Below are 21,208 nucleotides of genomic sequence, written 5' to 3' on the forward strand. Positions count from 1 at the left end.
TTGGAATATTAAACAAATATATTTTTGGAAAGATATATCAAAACTATTTTCAATGATTAGGAGAGGACCGAGCACATGTCTCATGGTTCCGGTTTTCAAACAAATATGGCGGCCTTTTCAGATCTTTGCCTTCCTGCAGATGATGAAACCACCGAGGATACTCTCACACTAGCAATAAAACGTACATGTCAACATCTTATTCATAGCTATCCATAGTCCGATGCTGTAGGTAGGAAATATGTAGTCAGTGTGTGTTAATGGGTAGTTATATCTCGTGGAACATAGTTATGTCTTAAACATTACCTCACCATTTGAGGGCATGACCCGTCCTGCTTTTTCAGGAGTAGCAAGTTTGTAGGGTTATATGTGATTGTGAAGTCTGCCTCAGATGAATATAACAAGAATCCATGTTATCTGGTACGACTTACTGTGGCATTAATTTGCTCAGACTGTTGCTTCTCAGATCTCTTGTGCTGGTAGGATTACCCAACTCACCCATAGCCATTGGAATCCCATTACTTTTAAATCACCTTGTAGCGATCGTAAGTGTTAGCTACCACTTTCTGATCAAACACCGTTTTGTGATCCTTACAGTTAGTCATCATGTTGTAGTCTGTAGGGTTTGCAATGTAGAGTGCGGGCCAGTTACCTCTTTAAACAAAAGTATCAGGTTTTTTGATGAAAATGGCTACTGCACAAAGGTGATAGCTTTGCAGTCCACAGGTTGCATATTGACAAGTTAGATTATCCACATAGCCATGTTCACCTTCAGACAGGCAACTTCAATCCTAGCCTCCACAATAGTCAAAATATAATCTGAAAAAGTGCACCAGATAAAATGCACTACTCCCAATAGCACAAAAAGTGAAAATAACAAACTTAATGACCTAGATGAAAATACCATGCAAAATAGGGCACAAAATAGGACTATGGTTTTGAAGGGGCTGGTAGTTGCATAGGTACTTGTACTGATACTGGGAATACAGATCTTCAATAGTTCCTTTGTGCGCATAGGTTACATTCTAATTGTATCCAACCAACATACAAACAGTTATCTCAGTATGTCAGCTTACTACTGGTGGTGGTCTGATTAATCAAAATGTTTGAAGATTGGTTGCAGTGACTAAATGGCTAAGTAGTTGATCAAACACAAACAATTCTGGAACACATTTGTCATGAAAAATATTTGTCACAATGTTGGTTTTATCTGTAATATCTCATGAGCTTGTTCCTAGTTATGATTGAATTTATCCTAAAGGCCCCAAGAAATTTATTCTCCTAACGTACTAGTTGTCCTTGGTGAGGTGCAGTTTGCTAAACACATCCTGAAACGACTACCTGTTTTTTCTATATTTTTTTTGTGTTAAAAATAGCAACCATGAACTTTTCATAAATGATGCTAACTAATTATTTTCAGTGATTGATGGATTTCAGTGAACCAATCATTAATTATGAAATTTTAACCCACTCCCAACACTGCTTACTACTGATCCTGCCAAAATACTTGCAGTGAAATTAATCATGACATAGAGTAGTGTCACAGTGGAATGTTAGGCATCAGATGTTACTTGGTTCAACTGACATCTCTATCCTCCAACAAGAAAAATACTTTCTATTATATTTATTTTGTGAAGGGTTGTTTTGCTTATACCACCAAGCCTCATGAAATACTTGCAATTAGATTGGCCATGATATAGACAAATTTCACAATACAATGACAGAAAAAAATCAGGTGTACTGATGTTTGATTGACAGGGCTTTAAATGTATTTGAAAAATGTTACAAAGTGTTGTTAGTGGTATGGTGGCACAACTGGCTGAGGCGCCAGGCTGTGATTCAGCGAAGTTGAGGTGTTGGGATGAAGCCCACCTGTGACCGAGTGTTAAAACCTGGGAATCAGCTTTGTGTGCAGATTCTATCAGTGTTGTCACATCCCCGGATGTACTGTACACTACCCTGTGCATTTAAATGTACCCACAAATCCATTGGTATATGACCATAGTTGCACCTAGTTGCTTGTAGAGCAGTGTGCAGTGAACTTGGACAAAGTACTGTGACCATGTGTCGCAGTCCACCCAGCTGTTAATGGGTACCTTGTTAGGATGAGAAAGTGACAATAGCTCAATGAGCCTAGTGGCTGCAAGAGTTGTATACTCCTCAGGGCGTTGAGATTGATATTATGATGTGCTGTTGAGATTGACATCCAGTGATCGAGGGAAAAATACCAGTGTCTTGAGCATGCACTAGTGTGTGGAAATGTGTGCTATATAAATATTCTATAACCTATCCTATCAGAATACAGTGTCCCATTTTCATATCCAGTGGATTATTGTCAGGGTTAACTGGAAGGACTTTTGACATTTTCTTAAAGAGACATTTAAGGCTAGAGGTTGACACTTGAATTAATTTGGTGACACATTTGTTTAATGATTTCCTGTTTAAAAGTTGCATAAATTGGACATGGTATGAGAGAGTAATAAATGTGTTAAGTTATTCTCATTACATTGTACAATGAATTATTTTTATTCATTAAGGAATCTAGCTGTCTAATGGCTTGTCACTGTTATGATGAATGATGCTGACTAGCTTACTCATAAACTACCAGGAGCTTATGGGATGCTATCAGCTGAACATTTGAGCATACCCTTTGACCTCAGGTCAGGGGTGTTTTGGGGTCAGGGGTGCCACAGTTGTGCAATGTACCAGTCATCTCTACAGAGTTTTATTCCATTGTGCACACAACAAACATGATTCGTCCTGGTTCACCCTGTTTTGGGGATTTGAGCACCATGCCCATGTGGGTTTTAACAAAGTTGTAAATATCAGACTGTGATATAATTTCAGTACTGTTAAGACTGATGAATTGTTGGTTGCGTTCATGCCAGAATTGGTATTTCTTATGACAGATGTGAAACCTTTTTCTCTTTTTCTGATCCTCTTTAGTAAAAGAGCAAAATTAAAATAAGGCACGAAAGTAGAAACATGATATTGTAAAATACAAATTCTATTTTTTTGTATGCCTTGAGTCAAGAGAACACCCAAATTATTTCTATTCCTGTTCATTCATTTGACCTATGACTGATATCTTAAATATGTTTTTGTTTCTTGTAGTTGGATATGAGTGTGTTGGCCTGAACGTCCTGTTGAAGGATTTGAAAGGGAAAGGTGCGTCGCAGGTATGGTAGACTTGTTCTCAGTTTTCCTGGGCCCTTTGTTATGAGTGATTGAGTGAGTGAGTTAGTTTTACGCTGCACTTAGCAATATTTCAACTGTGTGGCAGTCTGTAAATAATCAAGTCTGGACCAGACACTCCACTGATCAACAGCATGAACATCAATCTGCTTAACTGAAAACCCATGACGTGTGAACCAGATCAGCAAGTCTGACCACCCAATCCCGTTAGTTGCCTCTTATGACATGCATAGTCACCTTTTTATGGGATCATGGGTTGCTAAAGGCCTATTCTATCCCAGACCTTCATGAGTCCTTTATTATGATGAATAGCCAGACTGAAATAGCTTCATGATAACAAATATCCAGTAAAAGCATCAAACCAATTTCAGTTCTAAGTATGATGTTTGATCTCGACCTACTCAGAGTATTACTCCCAAGTATTTAGAAAATGTCCGGTAAAATTGCCAAAATGGAATTACAAGTTTCCCAGATGTTGAATAGTAGTGATAAATGGTATGAATTTGTAGGGGAGATGTGTTTCACAGACCAATTTGAGCGTTATGAGAACAGTTTCCTTCATTGGAAATCCTGTATAGATCCATGAGGCAAAAAGTGCTAAAATTCCTTCCAGACAGGGCCAAGATATTTTCCAAAATAGAGACATATTTATAATGACAATAAATAAAGATTAGGCTGGATGTGATGGGCATTCATTGAAAGATGTATGAAAAACCTCTGTAGATCATAAGCCTATGCCGTTTTACAAACCTAATTTCAAATATACCTCACTAGTTAACTTGAAATGTCTGATTTCTGATTGAGACATTTTGTTTTGAATATCCTGCTAATGTTATTGATATCTCATGTTGTAACATTGTCATCATTCATCATGGTATGTATTGTGAACAAACACATTATTGTTCCTCTTCGGTTACGCTCGGCAGTTTTACCTTAACCTCTAACCTTAACCTTGAGACTCCTCATTTGAAGGGCCTTTACTGGAGACTGAAGTCAGAGTCCCTTTATGAAATTATTCAGTGTACTGTCTGTAAGATTTTGAAATTACTGTAATTGCAGAAATTTATATTTCCTGTCAAGAATTCAGTACAATGAATATTATTCTGTGTCCAAAGGGATGCAACATGTATTTTTTCTAGGCCAGTCCTTGTGTACAGTGTACATTGCCTTCCTGTGCAGTTCCTCTCGAGCAGCATGACCTTGAACATTATTGATTCTTACAAATGTAACTTATGTTTTGTAACAAATTTTAACCCTGCAGACCACAATACCAACACCAAAGAAGCATGAGCTGAGGAAATCAGATATCCAATTCTTGAAGGTATGTTTACAGTTGTTTACTAAGGGTTTACTGTGTATTCCACCTGTATGGTCAGAATAATCCAGACAGAACTACACAGTCCAGTTGTTGATGTGAGCAATGCCCCACTCAGTGATGGTGATCCCTTCAACCAAGTCCCCACGCCTAGCGACTGAATCATTTAAGTCAAATATTATGACCAGTATAAGTTGAAGACCTTTTTTTAACTCACAGGGTTAAAGGCACTATTTCACACCAGACTTTCCAAAAAATAGACTAGGCATTTCTTCTGATGGTACTAACTATCAGCACTGAAGTACTGTATATTTATTCCCAAATAAACTGTCAATTTACATTGCAATATTAAATAAAGAGTGCAAACGAATTAATGCAACATTACATTAAGTTGATCTCACCTCCTTTACAGGCCGACCATTAGTTCAAGTGAACCTCATAGAGTTGTGTCCCTTGGACAGGGTTCCCCTTGACATGAAAAACCTCTGTATATGATGCAGTGTAAAGTGCAAATGAAAACACTGCGTCACTTCAGACGCAATAAAATCACTAATCAAAACCACACATTTCAGTGTTATAATATGTAATAAAGGTAACTAAATTACATATTTTTGTGATCACTGCAACAGTATTCATTTAGAAAATCACCGCTAAATCATGAGGATGTGAAATGGTAAACAGTCTTGTCTAGGGATGTTTGATTGCTTTACTGTCATTGCTGACAAATTCGTCTTTTTTTGCTCGTTCATTCAAAGTGATAAGTTATACCATAATCTTCCCCCTGAAAAAGCTTCACAAGCTTCATGCAAGTCAGCTTGTATATAATGCTAGATAAGCCCAGATCCCAGATCCAGATAAGGAAGTTCCCTATACTGCTGCTGTTACAGCATGAAAAGCTGAGAAAGAGAGAGGTTTATTTCACAAGCATTGAGCCAAAGGCCAGGTGAGAAAACTCATGTGAATAGTTAAGCGTTGTTGTGATGGCATCATCATAACAGTAAATACCTATCTTTAGTCAATATGTGATTCCCCTCTCTACCTGCTTAGTGTCAGATTCCCCTCTTTTGGAACAGTTGAGGGTGATGTCCCCCTTAATCCCACATTTCTTGATGCAACACTGCATTTTCAAATAAAGCAACAATGCATCGTTCAGTGGCACAGATACCAACAAGTTGGTTCCAAGCTTATTTGTACATCAAACCAAGTTCCAAGTTTATTTGTACATCAAACCAAGTTTGTGAAGTTCCCATTTAGCTTGTCTATCACTCACATTGTTGACTGTTTGTTTTCTTGATCAGTGACCCCTTGGCATTGGATTAATAGTTGAATAAATGAGTAAATGAAATCTTAGCTTTTGTGTGAGCTTTATTTAAGAATTAAGATTAGTTAGCTTGTTTGCATTGCTTGATGTGACCACTGTCATTTAACAAACTGTTGAAGGGAGATAATTCTGTATAATTCACAGACTTAGAGGCATATCATTATTAGTTGAAAATCGATTATCTTTGTAAATTGTTTGACCCACAAATGTTGATTCTTTCCCACCCTCCCCCCTTCTCCCCTCTAAATGTCCAACTCTCAGTGGAGTTCTGTTTTCGAATATCCTACTCACACCTTTTGATTGAGAAAGGTCAGCAAACACTGACAACACTGCATGCAACAGGTTTCGATGTGTGGAGCAATTGTTGACATTCCATATATGTCCTAATGGATAATATGTCTTTTGTTGCACCAACAGGAAGTTAAAGTGACTGCATATGGCCCCAGTATATGTAACATAGGCCAAAATATTTGTAGGAAATGTGTGACATTGTGTTGTTACTAAGGGGAGATTACTATGGATTAATTCTAAAACTATGTTTTCACAAAAATCATGGTTAGCTTTGATAAATAATCAACATTTAAAAAGTTTACGCACTGTATATTTATTAGTTCCATATATATATACGGTATGCTGTGCTTAAAATAATTCACATTTGTTATGTCATATATTGAGTTTTAGTTTTTTGTATGGCTCCAAAATTCAGTGATCTCACGATTACTGATCCATTCAGTAGTGTCCTTTCAAAAGAAAAAGTTCTCTGATCTGATATTTAACATGGTGACTATACTGTAAAGTTCCACTGTTGAATAGTTGAAATAGTAATTGTCTGTACATTACTTGGTTACAATGGTAATTAATTGAGTGATTTGTTTATTGTCAGAAAAAACGCCGTTCACTGACACAGTTAAGTCGACTGACAGCTACTATAGAAGATCCATCTCAGACACACAAGCTGGTGAGTATTACTTGACTGGACAGAACCAGATACATTTAGAAAGAATCATATGCATTTTATCTTTGTGTTGACTGTCCATTTTGTGTGTCAAGGTAGCATACCTTCATGAAGAGTTGTAGAAATTAGTTTGTGGGCCCTTTGGTACTTGAAGGTGTCATTAACCTCATTTGTTAAACTTCAGATGACAAATGTGACTGAAACCTGGCTGGTAAGTCAGTTTTCACTTATCAAGGTCAAGACCAGGGTTTCATTCTCATGTTGAGAACCTGACCAATAATGTTATTTCATGGACAGCAAGGACTGAGAATGTTCTGTTTTAGAGATATGAATGATCTGCGTCTGGAGTCCGGGCTAGAAGCCCCTTCTTGTAACAACCTGCTGGGATTTTGCTTGAAAAAGCAAGATTCTACTCAGTCATTCTTACCTCAATTTTTATTCTGAAATTCTATTACAGTGAATATATCACCAAGCTTATGTAAAATATCTCTTTCCATAAAGCTGCATAAAAGATACAATGTTGTTTCATGAATATAGTTTCCTTGTGTTACAGGGGTCCCCTGAGGTACAAGCCTATGATTTGGTTGCTGTTGAACCCACATCAGAGAAAACATTTCATGTATGTCATTGTCTGTTGTTTTGTAATATGTGTTCTTCATTTGAAATTGAAATGAAATCGCATACCCAGCACACCTGCATGCATGTGTAAAACAGTAAGATGTATTTGAAAGTGAATCATTTACAGCAATTCTTCATGAACTCTATTGGGAACTCTTTCATTGTTTCAGATGGCTTGTGCTGTACTTAACGTGGATATCATTTCTGTAGATATGACAGAGAAAATGCCATACTATTTCAAGAAACCCTCAATAAATATGGTATGTTTAATTTTTTGCTTTCTGTCACCAGTCATATTCACGTTGTCAATAGCACAACTCTTTGTGCATATTTTAGCTTATTTTAGCTTAAGGCTATTGTTAAATGTAGACAGCCAATAATTTTATTGGTGTTCACAGTAGGTTTTGTATGAGTGTATGCAGAAATAAATTTGTAAATATATGTAGTCCAAATCTTTAGCGAATGAAATTTTCATTATAATCCTGAATCATTTCAAAATTTCTTGTTTTTTCTTTATATTTTGCTGTGTTAGTCTACTTAATAAAATTAAGCAGGTCAGAACCTATGCATCCAAAACATGCATGCAAGATATTTTTTGCGTAATTTTCTTATTTTTTTTTTTGCTTGAAAAACGCTGATTTCTGTGTTAATGCAAACACTGTTTAGGAAATGGGGTTATATTAAGAGTCAGCTTTTCATTTCTCTGTGTATTTAGAAAAGGTGAATATTCAACTGTTGTATACATTTGTGGTATGCAATTACTTTTGATATGATGGCATTGAAGCAGGGTGAATACATCAGTGGCAATATGCATACATTTCGTTTGCACATTTATTTCTTTTTACAAAATAATATATGTATTTATTAGGCTATTGAAAGAGGCATCCACTTTGAAATCAAATACAGTCCTACTGTACGTGATTCAACACTGAGAAGAAATGTCATAGCATCAGCAATTGCCCTCGCATCAGTCACAAAAGGAAAGGTAAAATATGTCTGTAATGATAACACACTTTTCTGTCAGCTGCACATTTCAGTATGAATATATTTTACGAGACAGGACTATACTGATTAAGAAGTGGTCCAAGGGGAGATAATTTACTCTCCCTTGGATTGTCATACTTTGCATGATAACAAGGTTCTTGAAATAAATGCTGATATATCTTTGAGTTGAAGTCAGTATTTTGGAATAATTACGCTTCTATGCATCCCATGTCAAATCAATAAGCAGACTTTGTACTACTAAAACTGTTATTTTGTTTCAGAACATAATTCTTAGCAGTGGCTGTGAAATGGTAAGTAATTAGACTCTGACACTTGGCAACCTTTTTCAAATGTTCATGAACAGTACTATGAAACTACTCTGTTGCAATTGTCATATATAATTCTGTATGGTGTCATGTCATATTTTCCAGGCAATGGAGCTTAGAGGTCCATATGATGTTGTAAACCTGTATCCTTTCACAGATATTACAACCAAGTAAAATCAGTTACTCAATATACTTTTTTTATTGACCACAGTTAAACAAGCTTCAACATATTTTGGAGTAAATCTTCATGCATTACATTTCATGGCAACACTTTTGCAAAGATTCAATATTATTTTCAACTGACTTTTATGTTGTGTATTTATGCAAATTATTGCACTATGTCCTTAACAATATACCAGGGGTCTTATGTTTGGTTTAAATCATGAAAATGCTAAGAATGCTGTTGCCAAGAATTGTAGAGCTGTATTAAAACATGCGGGTGAGTATTCTCAATATGAGTTATATTTATCATTTGGGCCAGTGGGGTCAGTGTTTACCTGTCTAACTTAAGATACAGTTCAAAATTCATTGCTCACAGTTGGTAACACTTGTGAAGATCATTTCTAGTATCCCATTCTCTGAAATTGCCTGAATAAAGCTGAGAAAGGGGTAAGACCATAATCACTCATTCTCCCATTTACCAATGACAGCATACATACACTGATGTGAAATGACAAATTAGACTCGGGACAGTTCCCCTGTTTCATGTGGGGAGGTGGTTAAAAACTGTTACTGCCACATCCTGTTATGTAGAAGCTGAATTTGATTTAAGCTACAAGCCCATTAGTTTGTTGCTTACTCAGTACTTGCAATATTCCGTCTGTATGGTAGTGTTCTGCACATGACATTACAAACCACTGATTGATTACGCACTGGCCCACAATATTCCACGTACAGTGACATGCCAAGTTTTAGATGCAGTAAGTTGCCTTTTAAGAGAAGAAAAGGTTTAGAAATACTCCAACCCTGATTCCGGGGGATTTTTCTTAAATGTTTCAACATAGCAAAAGTGAAATATACTTGATCCTAACTGTCAGAGTTGTCAAATCATAAATACTGCCATACTTCTTGCTCTGCAGTTTTGTGATACTGTCACTCTAGTTGATGTGCACTTTAGAAGTTGAGTTTGAACTAAGTGAAAATAGTTATGTTTCAGTTCAATTATAATGATAATAATATAGTCCATCTGTAATGCGCATTTCTCCATGCATAATGCTTGCTCGAAGTGCCCAGTGTTGAAAGTCACATAGCACAGGATTAAATTATGTTCATTTGATACACATCAACATGAAGGGAAGGCTTTTTGGAACAGATAAGTTTTCAGATATGATCGGAATGCTGAGTATGATGGTGCAGTTTAAGAGTGTGGGGGAAGGCTGTTCCTATCCGTAGCTGCAGAAGACACAAAGGATCTTTGGCGAAACCTGACTGTCCTGACTTTTGGTACACGTAGGAGGGTCTGTGAAGCAGATATGAGAGATCTTGCTGGTCTGTGTAGCTGAAGTAGTTCACAGAGATAAGTAGGAGCAGCCCCTGTTACACACTTATAGGTGATGCAGAGAACTTTAAAGGAAATTCTCTGACGGACAGGTGTGATATGGCTAGACTTTGGACATAGAGTTAAGAAAAACATGTCGTTCTTCCACCAGGTATAGTGTAATAAAGCACACTTTCGCTCTGAACTATTATAGTTAAAGCACGAGGACGCTTGCATCTGAGTGCTTCAAGGATCTAATAGTTCAGGGCAAAAGTGTGCTTTATTACACTATACATGGTGGTAGAGTGAACTGTATACCTTTTCTAAGATGCCATATTTAATAATTTCTAAGCCTAATTTTGATTAATCTATGGCAGAAAACAAACAACGGTGTCTGTGACCTAAATTAAGAATCCTCGCACAGGGCTAACTGATGCGCTGTTCTTTTGACATGTCAGCCCCCCTATGTTAAGACAAACGTTACCGAAAAAACAAATGATGAACAGTTTGGTGACGGTGTACGTTCGGGTTAAATATCTTCTCTAGTTCATTTTAATTACATCTGTGATTCTCTTAGACCATACAAGGCAATATGACTGTCTCATTTCTACTATCAACGAAAGTTTAGATCAGTACATTGAGCTGAAGCTGACTAGTCATGCGACATTCCACGATTGCATTGTGGGAATGTATATATTGCAAACATTACCATGTCTCTGTAAAATGTTTAGTCAAACTATGAGACATTTTATCCTGCAGAAACCATAAACGTAATGTTTCCACCCGTGATGTTAGCTGTGTGAAACAACAGCAAGCCGTTTCTTGGTTTGCAGTTTTATCACACAGCTAAGCAGTTTACTATAGGAGGCTGTACGAGGCGATGGAAACTGACAACCATCGTGACGTCGGTTACATTGTGACATAATGCAGAAAGTGCACATTATTGTCTGATAAAGTATTGTCGGCGCCTTTGATCTTTCACCGAAGCATCTTAGAATAACTATTCTGGCACAATTATTCTGGATACGATGAAGATTTTGAAACAATTGGCCCTTTCAGTCTTACTGACAAACATGCCTTTGTCCTAACTCTTCAACTGGATTGCACTTTCTAGATTCAAGGAAAATCTCGAAATCTGTGATATCTGTGAGCAAGTTACCTGCATCTGGTACCACTTGGACCATGGACAAGTATGGCAGTAGTGTGCTGGCTGAAGATGATAGTACGGAAGATGAGCCCAAGAAGAAGAAAAGAAAGAAGAAGAAGGGCAAGAATAAATAGATAAATAAATTGCGTTTCAAGTAGTGTTTGCTTTCATTCATGTTTTTTTTTTGGGGGGGGGGGGGGGGGGGGGCAAGTATTACACTACTACTTATTGTCTATTCTATCATAGTTGCAGCCTGATACCAGGATTCACAGATCATGATACTGAATACGGGAGATACCATATTTTGAATTAATGTCCTAAATGTTTTTGTTTTTATTTATGATATGCAGTACTACAGGTTTTTATCACACTTATGGTTGTCATACAAGGATGTGTGAAGTTTGATAGTATTTGACTCACTTGTCACAAATGGAAATATACTTTAGGACAATATGTGACATTACTGCCTGTTAATTTAGTAGCCATATAGGCTACCTATGTTTGTAGGTAAGTGTGTGACCAATTAAGATACAGGTTACAACTGATCTTCAAAAACCTATGTTGTAACGGGATTGGGTTGTCAGGCTTGCTAACTTGGTTGTGACATGTCAGTTGCGTAGATCAATGCTCATGCTGTTCATCATGGATTGTCTGTCCAGACTCAAATATTTACAGGCTGCTGCCACATAGCTGGAATATTGCAAACTGTATTGTAAACATGTATTGTAAACACTCTCAAGTGTGTGACACCTTTCTTTTAACTTTTTGTAGCTTATTGCAAACTGTATTGTAAACATGTATTGTAAACACTCTCAAGTGTGTGACACCTTTCTTTTAACTTTTTGTAGCTTTTTGTCATAAATGTCCAAATGCAGGTTACAGGTCAGTGAGAGATTTGACAAGCTTGTGATATCAAAATATTTTGAAGTCTTTTCAACATCACAATCTCTAGTTTTCTTGACCATGATGCATTCAAATGTTGTGATGTTTCTGTTGGAAATCCTCATCCTGTAGGCACAGTTAGGAACATATTAACCAAACGTAAGAACAAATAACATGAAGGTACTGTTTGTTATTGAACACCACAGTCAACAATTTTTGAACTACATATCTGTAAGTAATCAAGTCTGGACAAGACAGTCCAGTGATCTACAGCTCGAGCATCAATCCACACAAAAGGGGTATCATGACACATGTCTTTCAAATCAGCAAGCCTGATCACTTGATCCCATTAGTTATCTTGTACGACAAGCAAGGGTTGCTGAAGACCAATTCTAATACAAATCATTACAGGTCATACCACCTGCTGCCAAGCATTGCCAACTGGCACTAAAAGAATGGACCTGCAAAAGTATAACAAATGAACATTGCAATTTTGTAAAATTACATTTTATGACTATTTCATGGGTGAAATAGATAATCAACCAACCTTCTGGGATAGTGGTTGAACTTCTGCAGTTAGGACAGGCAGTTACATCAACCCCTGACACAAGTAATGGCATATCATGATACAACATGACTGTCTGAGGTATATATGGGAATATCATGGCTATGGGCACATGTGCTGAGCATATTCTACACACTCAAGTTTTCGGCACCATTTGCATGTGTACAGATTCTGTAGATGATGGAAGCTGTAAATGATGACAAAGTACAACAGTAATAACAATGCAATTGACACAAACACTGCGGCTACACGACTCCTTTTGCTCCAAAGTCGGAGATTAATGTATGGAAGCAGTGCAACTGCACTCATATGGCCTGTAAGGAAGCCAGTGATAATGGCAAAGTTGTTGATCAAAGGCAAAGTTCCTGTTATCAAAGCAAAAGCTAGGAGGCCATAGATCTTGACAAGCTCCAGCCACGGTCGAGGGAGAAGGGTCCAAGCCTCGACAAGCTCCATCTGTAGAACACCCAGAGCACCCATTACGGCAGCTGTTGTGCAAACCTGGGGTGTGTAGGGGGAGATAACAGACGCACACTGCAAATAGAAAAGAAACATCTTGCATAAATTTGGTCACACTTGTGCTGACATTTTATGCTTCATTCCTATATATTAAAATTAGTAATTAAATGTTTCAGTGTGTTATTTTTTATATATTGTTTGTAACTGAACTTGAACATCAAGGATGCTTGCCTTCATTTTCAAAGCTATAGATTCGGAGAGTCCATAGATTCAAGTACCACTTGATAAGATGAAGACCCCCAAATCCATTTCATTTTAAACACTTGATGTAAGAAAACAAAAAGATTTTTGATGTTCACAATACAATTACAGTACATGTATTTGTTTCAAGATGAGAGTCTGCTGCAGTAAATCCTATTAAACGTAAATCAAGGAAACAGTAACACTTGCCATTCCACCTGCGACTCCACAGAGGACATAGATGATGCCCATTCTCAAACACCCAGCTGACATCTCCACTTGCCGCAGGAGCATCCATTCGGCCAGCAGCAGCAACAACAAGTGCACTACACCATGGGTGTACACAAGAGATAAGAGTGGGCGCCACCACTGGTAGGAACTAGGAAGCCATGGCTTATGAGTATCAGATGACATTCCACCCATTTGGCAGATTTCGCTTGGACAATTTACCTGTTAGTCATTTAAATGGTGTTAGCAAATATGTTAAAATAATATGCTCCGTGAATCTAAGAAGATGTAAGAATAGATAACATGCATGGACAGTTAAAACTCAGATGAATCTGTGTAATAATTATTAAAAGAATGATTGTTAAACATTAATGTGAATTTTCAATGCGAACATGAAATACATGACATTTGATGGAAGTGGGACATACTGGTAGTGACATGGGCTAGTTCCAGATACAGTTACACATTTATAACTAGCCCCAAAATAACCACAAAATGTTATCAAAACCTTTAACGTCAGCATATCAAAAGTATTGGATGAATATTATGAAATGACTGCACCTCAACCTCTTGTTTATTTCCTTTGTTATGTAATGCTGAACTCCAGCAAAATGTATACTGAACAGCAAAGGAAAAGCACCTCTAGCTTTTTTGTCAAGTTTTAAAAGGGAGACATAAACACAAACACTTCCTTTTATGAGATTTTATTTTTTAAAAATCTTGTGATTCTTTTGCTGTTCGATTATGTGATGGCAGTCTGTAAATTATCAAGTTTGGTCCAGACCATCCAGTGACTGACATCATACACACTGGTCTATGCAAATGAGATATAATGACATAAATTAATCTCCTACACTTACTATTCTTTGCTGAAACTAATTCTGACCATGATTGTCATTGGGCCTAGACCTGTGAAGGTAAACAAACCCTGACACAATAAAGAATAAGATGTGGGATATTTAACCTGAGAACAGTGCTCCTTTTCCCTTTCATGAAATGTTCCTCCAAGAAAACTGCAGTGTTCATGTGATATGAGTAAGCAGGTGCCCCTCTCATCAGTACAGCAGGGCTTGAGGACATGCTGCACATAGTTCTCCCCAGGCTGTCTCTGGCCACAGGGCACTTCCCTCCAGTTACCTACACCTGCAAGTACCAACAAGAGTGTGTACATCTGTAAGGTTTGCAATAGGAATATACATTGTGAACAAAGAATAATTAATGCTATGGGTAGAAAGTGATTATTATTATCCCTTGTTTGTAAGAATGATCTGCAGATGATTTGATGGTAAATTACTAAATGTGGTGGTCTACAAGCACAAAAAATGTTGAACGTCTTCTTAATTTACAAGTCATGGACAAAGATGCTCACTGTATTGTCTGTAAACCACTCAGCTCCAGTAATGGACTGCAAGAAGCCTCAAAACAAAGTGTGTAATCTTTATAGTACCACCTGTTTAGACCGAATCTTTACATAGCAGTCTATTATTTCTCCTGTATATTACCAGGGTACCCACATTTTACAGAGTTGTAACTGAAAGTGTCAGTGAAGGAGTATTAAATAGCCTGTTTGCTATTGTCAAAAAGGTTTCAGTTTTTGAACTAGTTAGTTCATTAACAAACTGAACTCTTTGTGCATAGTTTAAATAAAACACCACCCAACAGGCAACCTAAGCACCTATTCACATACTACAGTGTGGATTAATTATAAATCCAAAATGATTCACAAGTAGCCTGCTTATCTCATTGAATATTAAAATTTGATATTTGCAAGAGTAGCGTACATACAAATAAAAATATAATGTCAAACAACACCACAGATAAGACAATATTAGGGCTGAATATTCTCCCAGATTACATCTGAATAGCCTTATTTCAAAGAATATAATTTGTACTGAAATGCAAGTGAATAAAGAAAAGACTTGGACTAATTGTGCTCAAATCAGATGTCAGTGTTAAAAATTCTTTTATTTAAACTCCGAGACTGTATCTAATTGCCCACAAATGTATCCAAGGACTTGAGAAGGGCAAGAAATACAATACCTAATGTAAGTGAGTGGCACTCCTCCTTGGTTGTAGTCCCTGCTGTGTTCCTGGCATGCACCTCACAACACCCCAGAGTTCTTTCTGTACTGTAGTTCAGTGCGACGCCCCGCATGTGCAGATTGTGATCATCTCTCATACACACACTCAGCAGTGCACCCATTCCTGCAGGTACAACAAATACTGATAATGTTCCATATGATCATTTGTGTTTCTTGAAAATATATGATTGGTGTGTGAATGCCATACTAGGTCAAGATGAAAATACACATTAACTGCCTGTCCATGGAACAGCAAGAAATGCCTCAATCCAAGAGCAATACAGCCGAGATCGCTTGTATAAGCTGATGCATTGATTAACCACCATCAAGAGTACAGGCTAGTCCAAAAATGAATACAACAAAGATACCTACCACCTGGGACTGCCCATGTCACATTGTCATATTGACAGCCAGCCAATATTCACATGTATTCCAGGTTACTATCTGTCAGCACATAAATACCTTAAACTTTAAATATTTTTTGCAGATGATAAAAGTGGATTGTGTCTGATCCCTTTGACACCTTACCTATGAAGAAACGAGATGAAGGGCCCACCCACATGTTGACTTCTTGCCTCTTGTCCACAGTTTCTACACCCAAGGCAGTTCTGGTGTTATCCTGCAACAGCAGCCTTGATGCAGCGTCCACAGTAGCCACACCATTGAGGGAAATCATCACACCAAGCATCAGAACCTGCAGCTAGTGAAACAGCAGCTTTGATCATGAACTGACTAATTTGTAGAATTTTATCAATTTTCAGTGTGATATTGAACAATCTGTCAGCAGTGTCTTTCTTATAATGATCCTTTTCAAAGAAATTTTCTGAATTCCCAATGCAGGCTGTGCTCCTAAGAATGAGTTATTAAACAAATCACATATTTTTATATTGGATTACAGTACTGAAATGTAACAGATGTATAGATACAGACCACATAAACTGATTATTTGATGCTCCTTCAGCCATCAGTACTCTCTACATATTACCTACCTTGCTTCAAATTGCAAACATGACTTAGTGCCAAACAGGAGTCACAAAAATATATGCATTAACATTTCTTATTTCTAATCAATATAGTAAAAAGATTTTTCAAAATATGAAAATAACATTTTGTGGACAAAATACATATAAAAGAATCCGAAACAAATAGCAACATGCTATACAGTTGACAGTATATTGATCTATAATATATCCACTGGCTGCACATACTATCATAACAGCGTAAGTGAAGATGGGTGTGTAATGTGTCAGTGTTGCCAACTTGGCTCTGGTGTCGGTCATGCTGTGTTTGCTGTGCTGGTCAATCTCCCTCCTCAACTCAATCCATCTCTTCCTGCCACTCCCAGCAGGGTCCTGGTAATAAGCTGAAAGTAATGCAAAGTATAACCCCCTCATATATTCCTTTCATTACACCTATAGGTTGTCAACCCATCCTAGCCCATCTCCATGATTTGTCAGCTAACTCAATTCAACATGTAACCACAGACATAAAGATACAAAAATCAAACTGTAAACAGTAACACTTCACTGGAGTTGTTGGGTTTGAATATATTTGGCTTAGCTATTTTCCTTGCTGCATATTTGAGAGCTGATATGATGCACTTATGATTCACAGTATTCAATGGTATTTGACAAGACACTGAAATACATGCAGATACATACAGATATCTTGTCCACTGTAATACACATGCATATTTTGTGACCAAACCATATTCCATTAATCCAAGATACATGCTTCATGAATATATCGACACTAACCACTGAATTACACTTTCTTGTTTTTAAGAGACACCGTTTACCGTTAGCTGCCTCCCGAAGTTCTTCAACTGTTCGTATTTTCCACTTGTACTCAGAGACAATCTGCTCCTTCACTTGCTCTAGGCGTTTCAGATCTGTCGCGTATTCTATCTGTAGAATGTTATGATTAGTACCCATGACATAATGACATACATGAATGTTTACTAATAGTAACACTGTTAATAAAGGAATATCGCATTCTGGGCCTAGATTTTGGAAGCTCGCTTGGCGCTAAGATTGTAGTGAGTGCCATTAACTTACGGCTACTTTACGTTACGCTATGAAAGCTTCGAAAATCTAGGCCCCGATTTTGTGTGTATGTTTTGCTATACGATGGATGTCTGGATAAATAGAATCTGGGCCAGACGATTCAGTGAGTGACGTCGACAGCATCGAACAAGGCAGTAAGGGATATGATGACATAATTTTTGACATATAAGTGATTCCAAAAACCTGACCCTGTTAGTTGACTCGTACGACAAGCATGATGGGTCATTGAAGATGAATTGTAACTTAGATCTCGACTGGACTAAATCACATCTGCAGAAATGCATTTTTGTGGTTCATACAGAGTGGGAAACCTGGACACTCTTACTAATTTCGTGTTTTTTCACTACATAATCTAAAAGACTTACCAAGACAACAATTTCTCAGTTGGAATATATCATGGAGCCTTAACGGCAAAATGAAAAAAAAAGGATTATTAATACCATCCTGTATTCGCAATCTATTTATCTCACCGTCGTAAACAGTTTGTAGTGTTTGTATCCCTCGCTACCCTTCAAGGATGAGTCATCTTTCATAACCTCAAAGTTCAACTGCAACGAAATTCAATGACTTCTGTTGAAATCTCCCAAACAAAATGAGTGATTGTTTTAATCATGCTTGATTTAATCAAAATGTAATGCGCAAATCATGTACTTCTTGCTGGTTACCTTTTCTGCGCTGTTCGTTAAAACCGCCTTTATGAACTTCTTGGATGACTCTGCAAAGTCAACCGAGGTTCCTGACGTTTGGTACGCCATATTTGTCATTCCCAGTTTATTCCGTTTTCCTGGAAAATGTGAAGGATTATCAGCTGCGTGGTTATTCTGGTTGGTTTGAATCGGACATACTTTGTTCTTAAACCTTCTAGTATTCTTGTCATCTCCCGAATTGTTAGTGTTCTGTTGGCTGCTTTTCCGAGCTACGTCTTCAACTTCGTCACTTTGTTCTTGAAGACTGTCAGACGGCTGCATATTACTCTGCAAATGTGATGCACTCACAGTTTCATGTAAACCTAAGCTATCAGTGCATTCCTGTGTCTTGCAGTTTGAAGGATCTGCACTTTCAGACGTCCCTTCTTGACTGTCATTGTTTGGCAGCTGTACTCCACCGTGGTCCAATAAACCGTCAGAACTATCAATAGGCTGGGCACTATGTGAGTCGTCCGGACGGTTCGGGGCATACACTTTCCCTTCCCATTTCAGAGAGTCTCCTGTGTAGTGTTCATCTGGTGAAACGAACCCCAAAGTGTCCTCAACAGTTTCATCAAAGCTACTGGACTCAGTATCATCTTTTACATCGGGATCTTCGCATGCCAGATCGAACTCTTTAAGAAATGTTTCCATATCATTCACAAGCATCTCTGATTTTACAAATTCCTCTAAACTCAAAGAGGAGCGTTTACCGACAGACGCCTTTCGGGTCTCATCCCAATTCGCGCTGAGATTAAGTAGGTGTTGTCCATTAAGACCCGCTGTCGAGCCCGTGAACAGTTCTTCAGAACTTCCCTCTGGTTCCGAGACGGACATGTGGGAAAGCACTGTCTCCACTTGTTTCACCATCTTGTCTCTCTGTAAAAACCTGGGTGCCAACCTACTCGGCAGCACTGCCTGCAGCGTGAGGCCAAAGTCACCTGTCTGAAATGGAGGTAAGACTGCTTATCGGTTATATCTTCATACGTTTCTGCAAACATTATTCAGAATTTAACACTTTTAAACAAGAATTCGATATGAACCAAGAGGCCTTGAAACATGACATTTGGAGGAAGAGAATAAAACAGCGTACTTGATGTAACGGTTTCTTAAAACTTCAAGTCCTTGATGCGAGTTACGCGTTTTACATGTATCTACCAATTAAAACCAGATGAATAAACTGCTGTGAGAAGTATTTCATTCTGGTACCAGGCATTCTTGAAACTCCAAACTCAGTTTCTATTTTCATAGATTAATCTCCGCAAGATTAGTTATTTTTCTAATCTTTGACTAATACAGTTACCTGAATTCTCTTCTCAAAATGTGTTTTCCAGGAATTATGCTCCTTATCGTCTCCAGCCCAAAAGAAGGGTACAACAGGTTGAAGAAAAAAGGATGCAGCTGATTTTGCTATTCCCAACATGACTGTCCAACTCTCCTTTTATGTTGCTGGAGAGAAAGCGAGAATCATGTTCACTGAATTACGAGCATACATCTTCTTACAGAATATCCTCCGTTACTGTTGCACTGCCCTACTCCCCGAAAAAGGAATGGTTTCAAGATTGGGTATTTGGGGCGAGTAGGTTGGGTTTTAAGGCGACTGTGAACAGCACTCCAGTTATAACACGTCGTGTCGTTTTGATCAGGAAGAATCCCCTAGTGATGCAAGTCTCAGACATGTACCACTTTGAACCAATCCACGATCAAGTGTATGTTTCTACCCACTTTCACAGTTTGTGTGTTTGGAATATTTACATATAGGACAGAGTTCATCAAACGTCAGCAAGAAGTCTTTGCTTGTGCCAGTTCCATCAGTTTTGTAAGCATTCGCAAAACCTAATACCGTGTATTTTAACCGTATTCCTGGAATACTGCATGAAATAACCTGCCTACTTGAACCAAAAAAACATGTGAAAACCTATCCTCCTTGAAGGTGAAAACTGACAACATTGTTGCAGATCCTCCGGGTCACCCAACACCGGCATATATATGGTCTACATCTGATCATATGATGGTCTGGGTAGTACGATAACATATACCCCATTGGTTGAGATAATTTGTGTCATGCTTCTGGTGCGATGGATTTAGCGATCCTCGGTCTACTGTGCCAGATTATGTAGTCTGATCTTGTATGTCGTACAAGTGGTAAATAAACAATCGAATAATACACAGCATCCCATTGATCCCAAAGATCAGGATCGATACGGATGATCTACAGATCTGGTTCAGTAATATTTATCAACCATAACTTGTTTCTTCTTTCTCTTAAAACTAGGGCATACGTCCACATTTAAAAATGATATTCGAGAACCGAAGACTCATGAATATAAGACAAATGTGTTTTGTGGTTTAAACAACTATGTCATTCTAACACAACGCGTAAAACAACACAACGCGTAAGATTCTAGATAGATATGCTCGACGATAGATGATAAATATTGGTGAATGGGACCGAGTTCTTCGGCATTATCGGGCTAGTTTCTTTATATAAAGTCTTTATATAAAGACGAGAACTAGGCCGAAAATGCCGAAGAACTCAGTACTCATTTCAAATGCTCTGAATATTAAAGGTCAAGTACATTCAAAGAGTAATTTGTTTCAGTACACTCATAAATGGAGAACTCGAGTCAAAGGTCAAGTTTAACTTCCAAATTATATACAGATCG

General features: G+C 37.7%; 2 protein-coding genes across 2 annotated transcripts; one reads left to right on the forward strand and one right to left on the reverse strand.

Moving 5' to 3' along the window:
• The first annotated feature begins 85 nt into the window (after positions 1-85).
• On the forward strand, positions 86-11,493 carry LOC137265322 (ribonuclease P protein subunit p30-like). The gene is made up of 11 exons (XM_067800691.1): positions 86-181; positions 3,112-3,176; positions 4,454-4,513; positions 6,712-6,786; positions 7,337-7,402; positions 7,572-7,661; positions 8,270-8,386; positions 8,667-8,696; positions 8,817-8,854; positions 9,071-9,150; positions 11,303-11,493. The coding sequence occupies exons 1-11, from the start codon at positions 106-108 to the stop codon at positions 11,467-11,469; spliced, it is 864 nt and encodes a 287-aa protein (XP_067656792.1). The 5' UTR covers positions 86-105; the 3' UTR covers positions 11,470-11,493.
• Positions 11,494-12,705: 1,212 nt separating this feature from the next.
• LOC137265944 (uncharacterized) lies at positions 12,706-19,991 on the reverse strand. Its single transcript, XM_067801428.1, has 10 exons — positions 19,846-19,991; positions 18,522-19,487; positions 18,327-18,404; positions 17,589-17,697; positions 16,999-17,153; positions 16,319-16,490; positions 15,750-15,914; positions 14,674-14,852; positions 13,692-13,931; positions 12,706-13,316 (listed from the first exon to the last, which is right to left on the reverse strand). The coding sequence occupies exons 1-10, from the start codon at positions 19,963-19,965 to the stop codon at positions 12,885-12,887; spliced, it is 2,616 nt and encodes an 871-aa protein (XP_067657529.1). The 5' UTR covers positions 19,966-19,991; the 3' UTR covers positions 12,706-12,884.
• Between the last annotated feature and the right edge of the window lie 1,217 nt (positions 19,992-21,208).

This window comes from Haliotis asinina, chromosome 15, assembly GCF_037392515.1.
Source record: "Haliotis asinina isolate JCU_RB_2024 chromosome 15, JCU_Hal_asi_v2, whole genome shotgun sequence".
In the NCBI taxonomy this organism is placed as follows: domain Eukaryota; kingdom Metazoa; phylum Mollusca; class Gastropoda; order Lepetellida; family Haliotidae; genus Haliotis; species Haliotis asinina.

Bases quoted from the DNA above. Each gene is read 5' to 3' on its own strand.
- LOC137265322 (XM_067800691.1), top strand. From the start codon at position 106: ATGGCGGCCTTTTCAGATCTTTGCCTTCCTGCAGATGATGAAACCACC. The intron at 3,177-4,453 runs GTATGGTAGACT...TTAACCCTGCAG, and splicing joins AAGGGAAAGGTGCGTCGCAG to ACCACAATACCAACACCAAA. The intron at 4,514-6,711 runs GTATGTTTACAG...GTTTATTGTCAG, and splicing joins CAGATATCCAATTCTTGAAG to AAAAAACGCCGTTCACTGAC.
- LOC137265944 (XM_067801428.1), bottom strand. From the start codon at position 19,965: ATGTTGGGAATAGCAAAATCAGCTGCATCCTTTTTTCTTCAACCTGTT. The intron at 18,405-18,521 runs GTAACCAGCAAG...ATTTCGTTGCAG, and splicing joins TAACGAACAGCGCAGAAAAG to TTGAACTTTGAGGTTATGAA. The intron at 16,491-16,998 runs GTATGTGCAGCC...CTGTTTCACTAG, and splicing joins TCACTTACGCTGTTATGATA to CTGCAGGTTCTGATGCTTGG.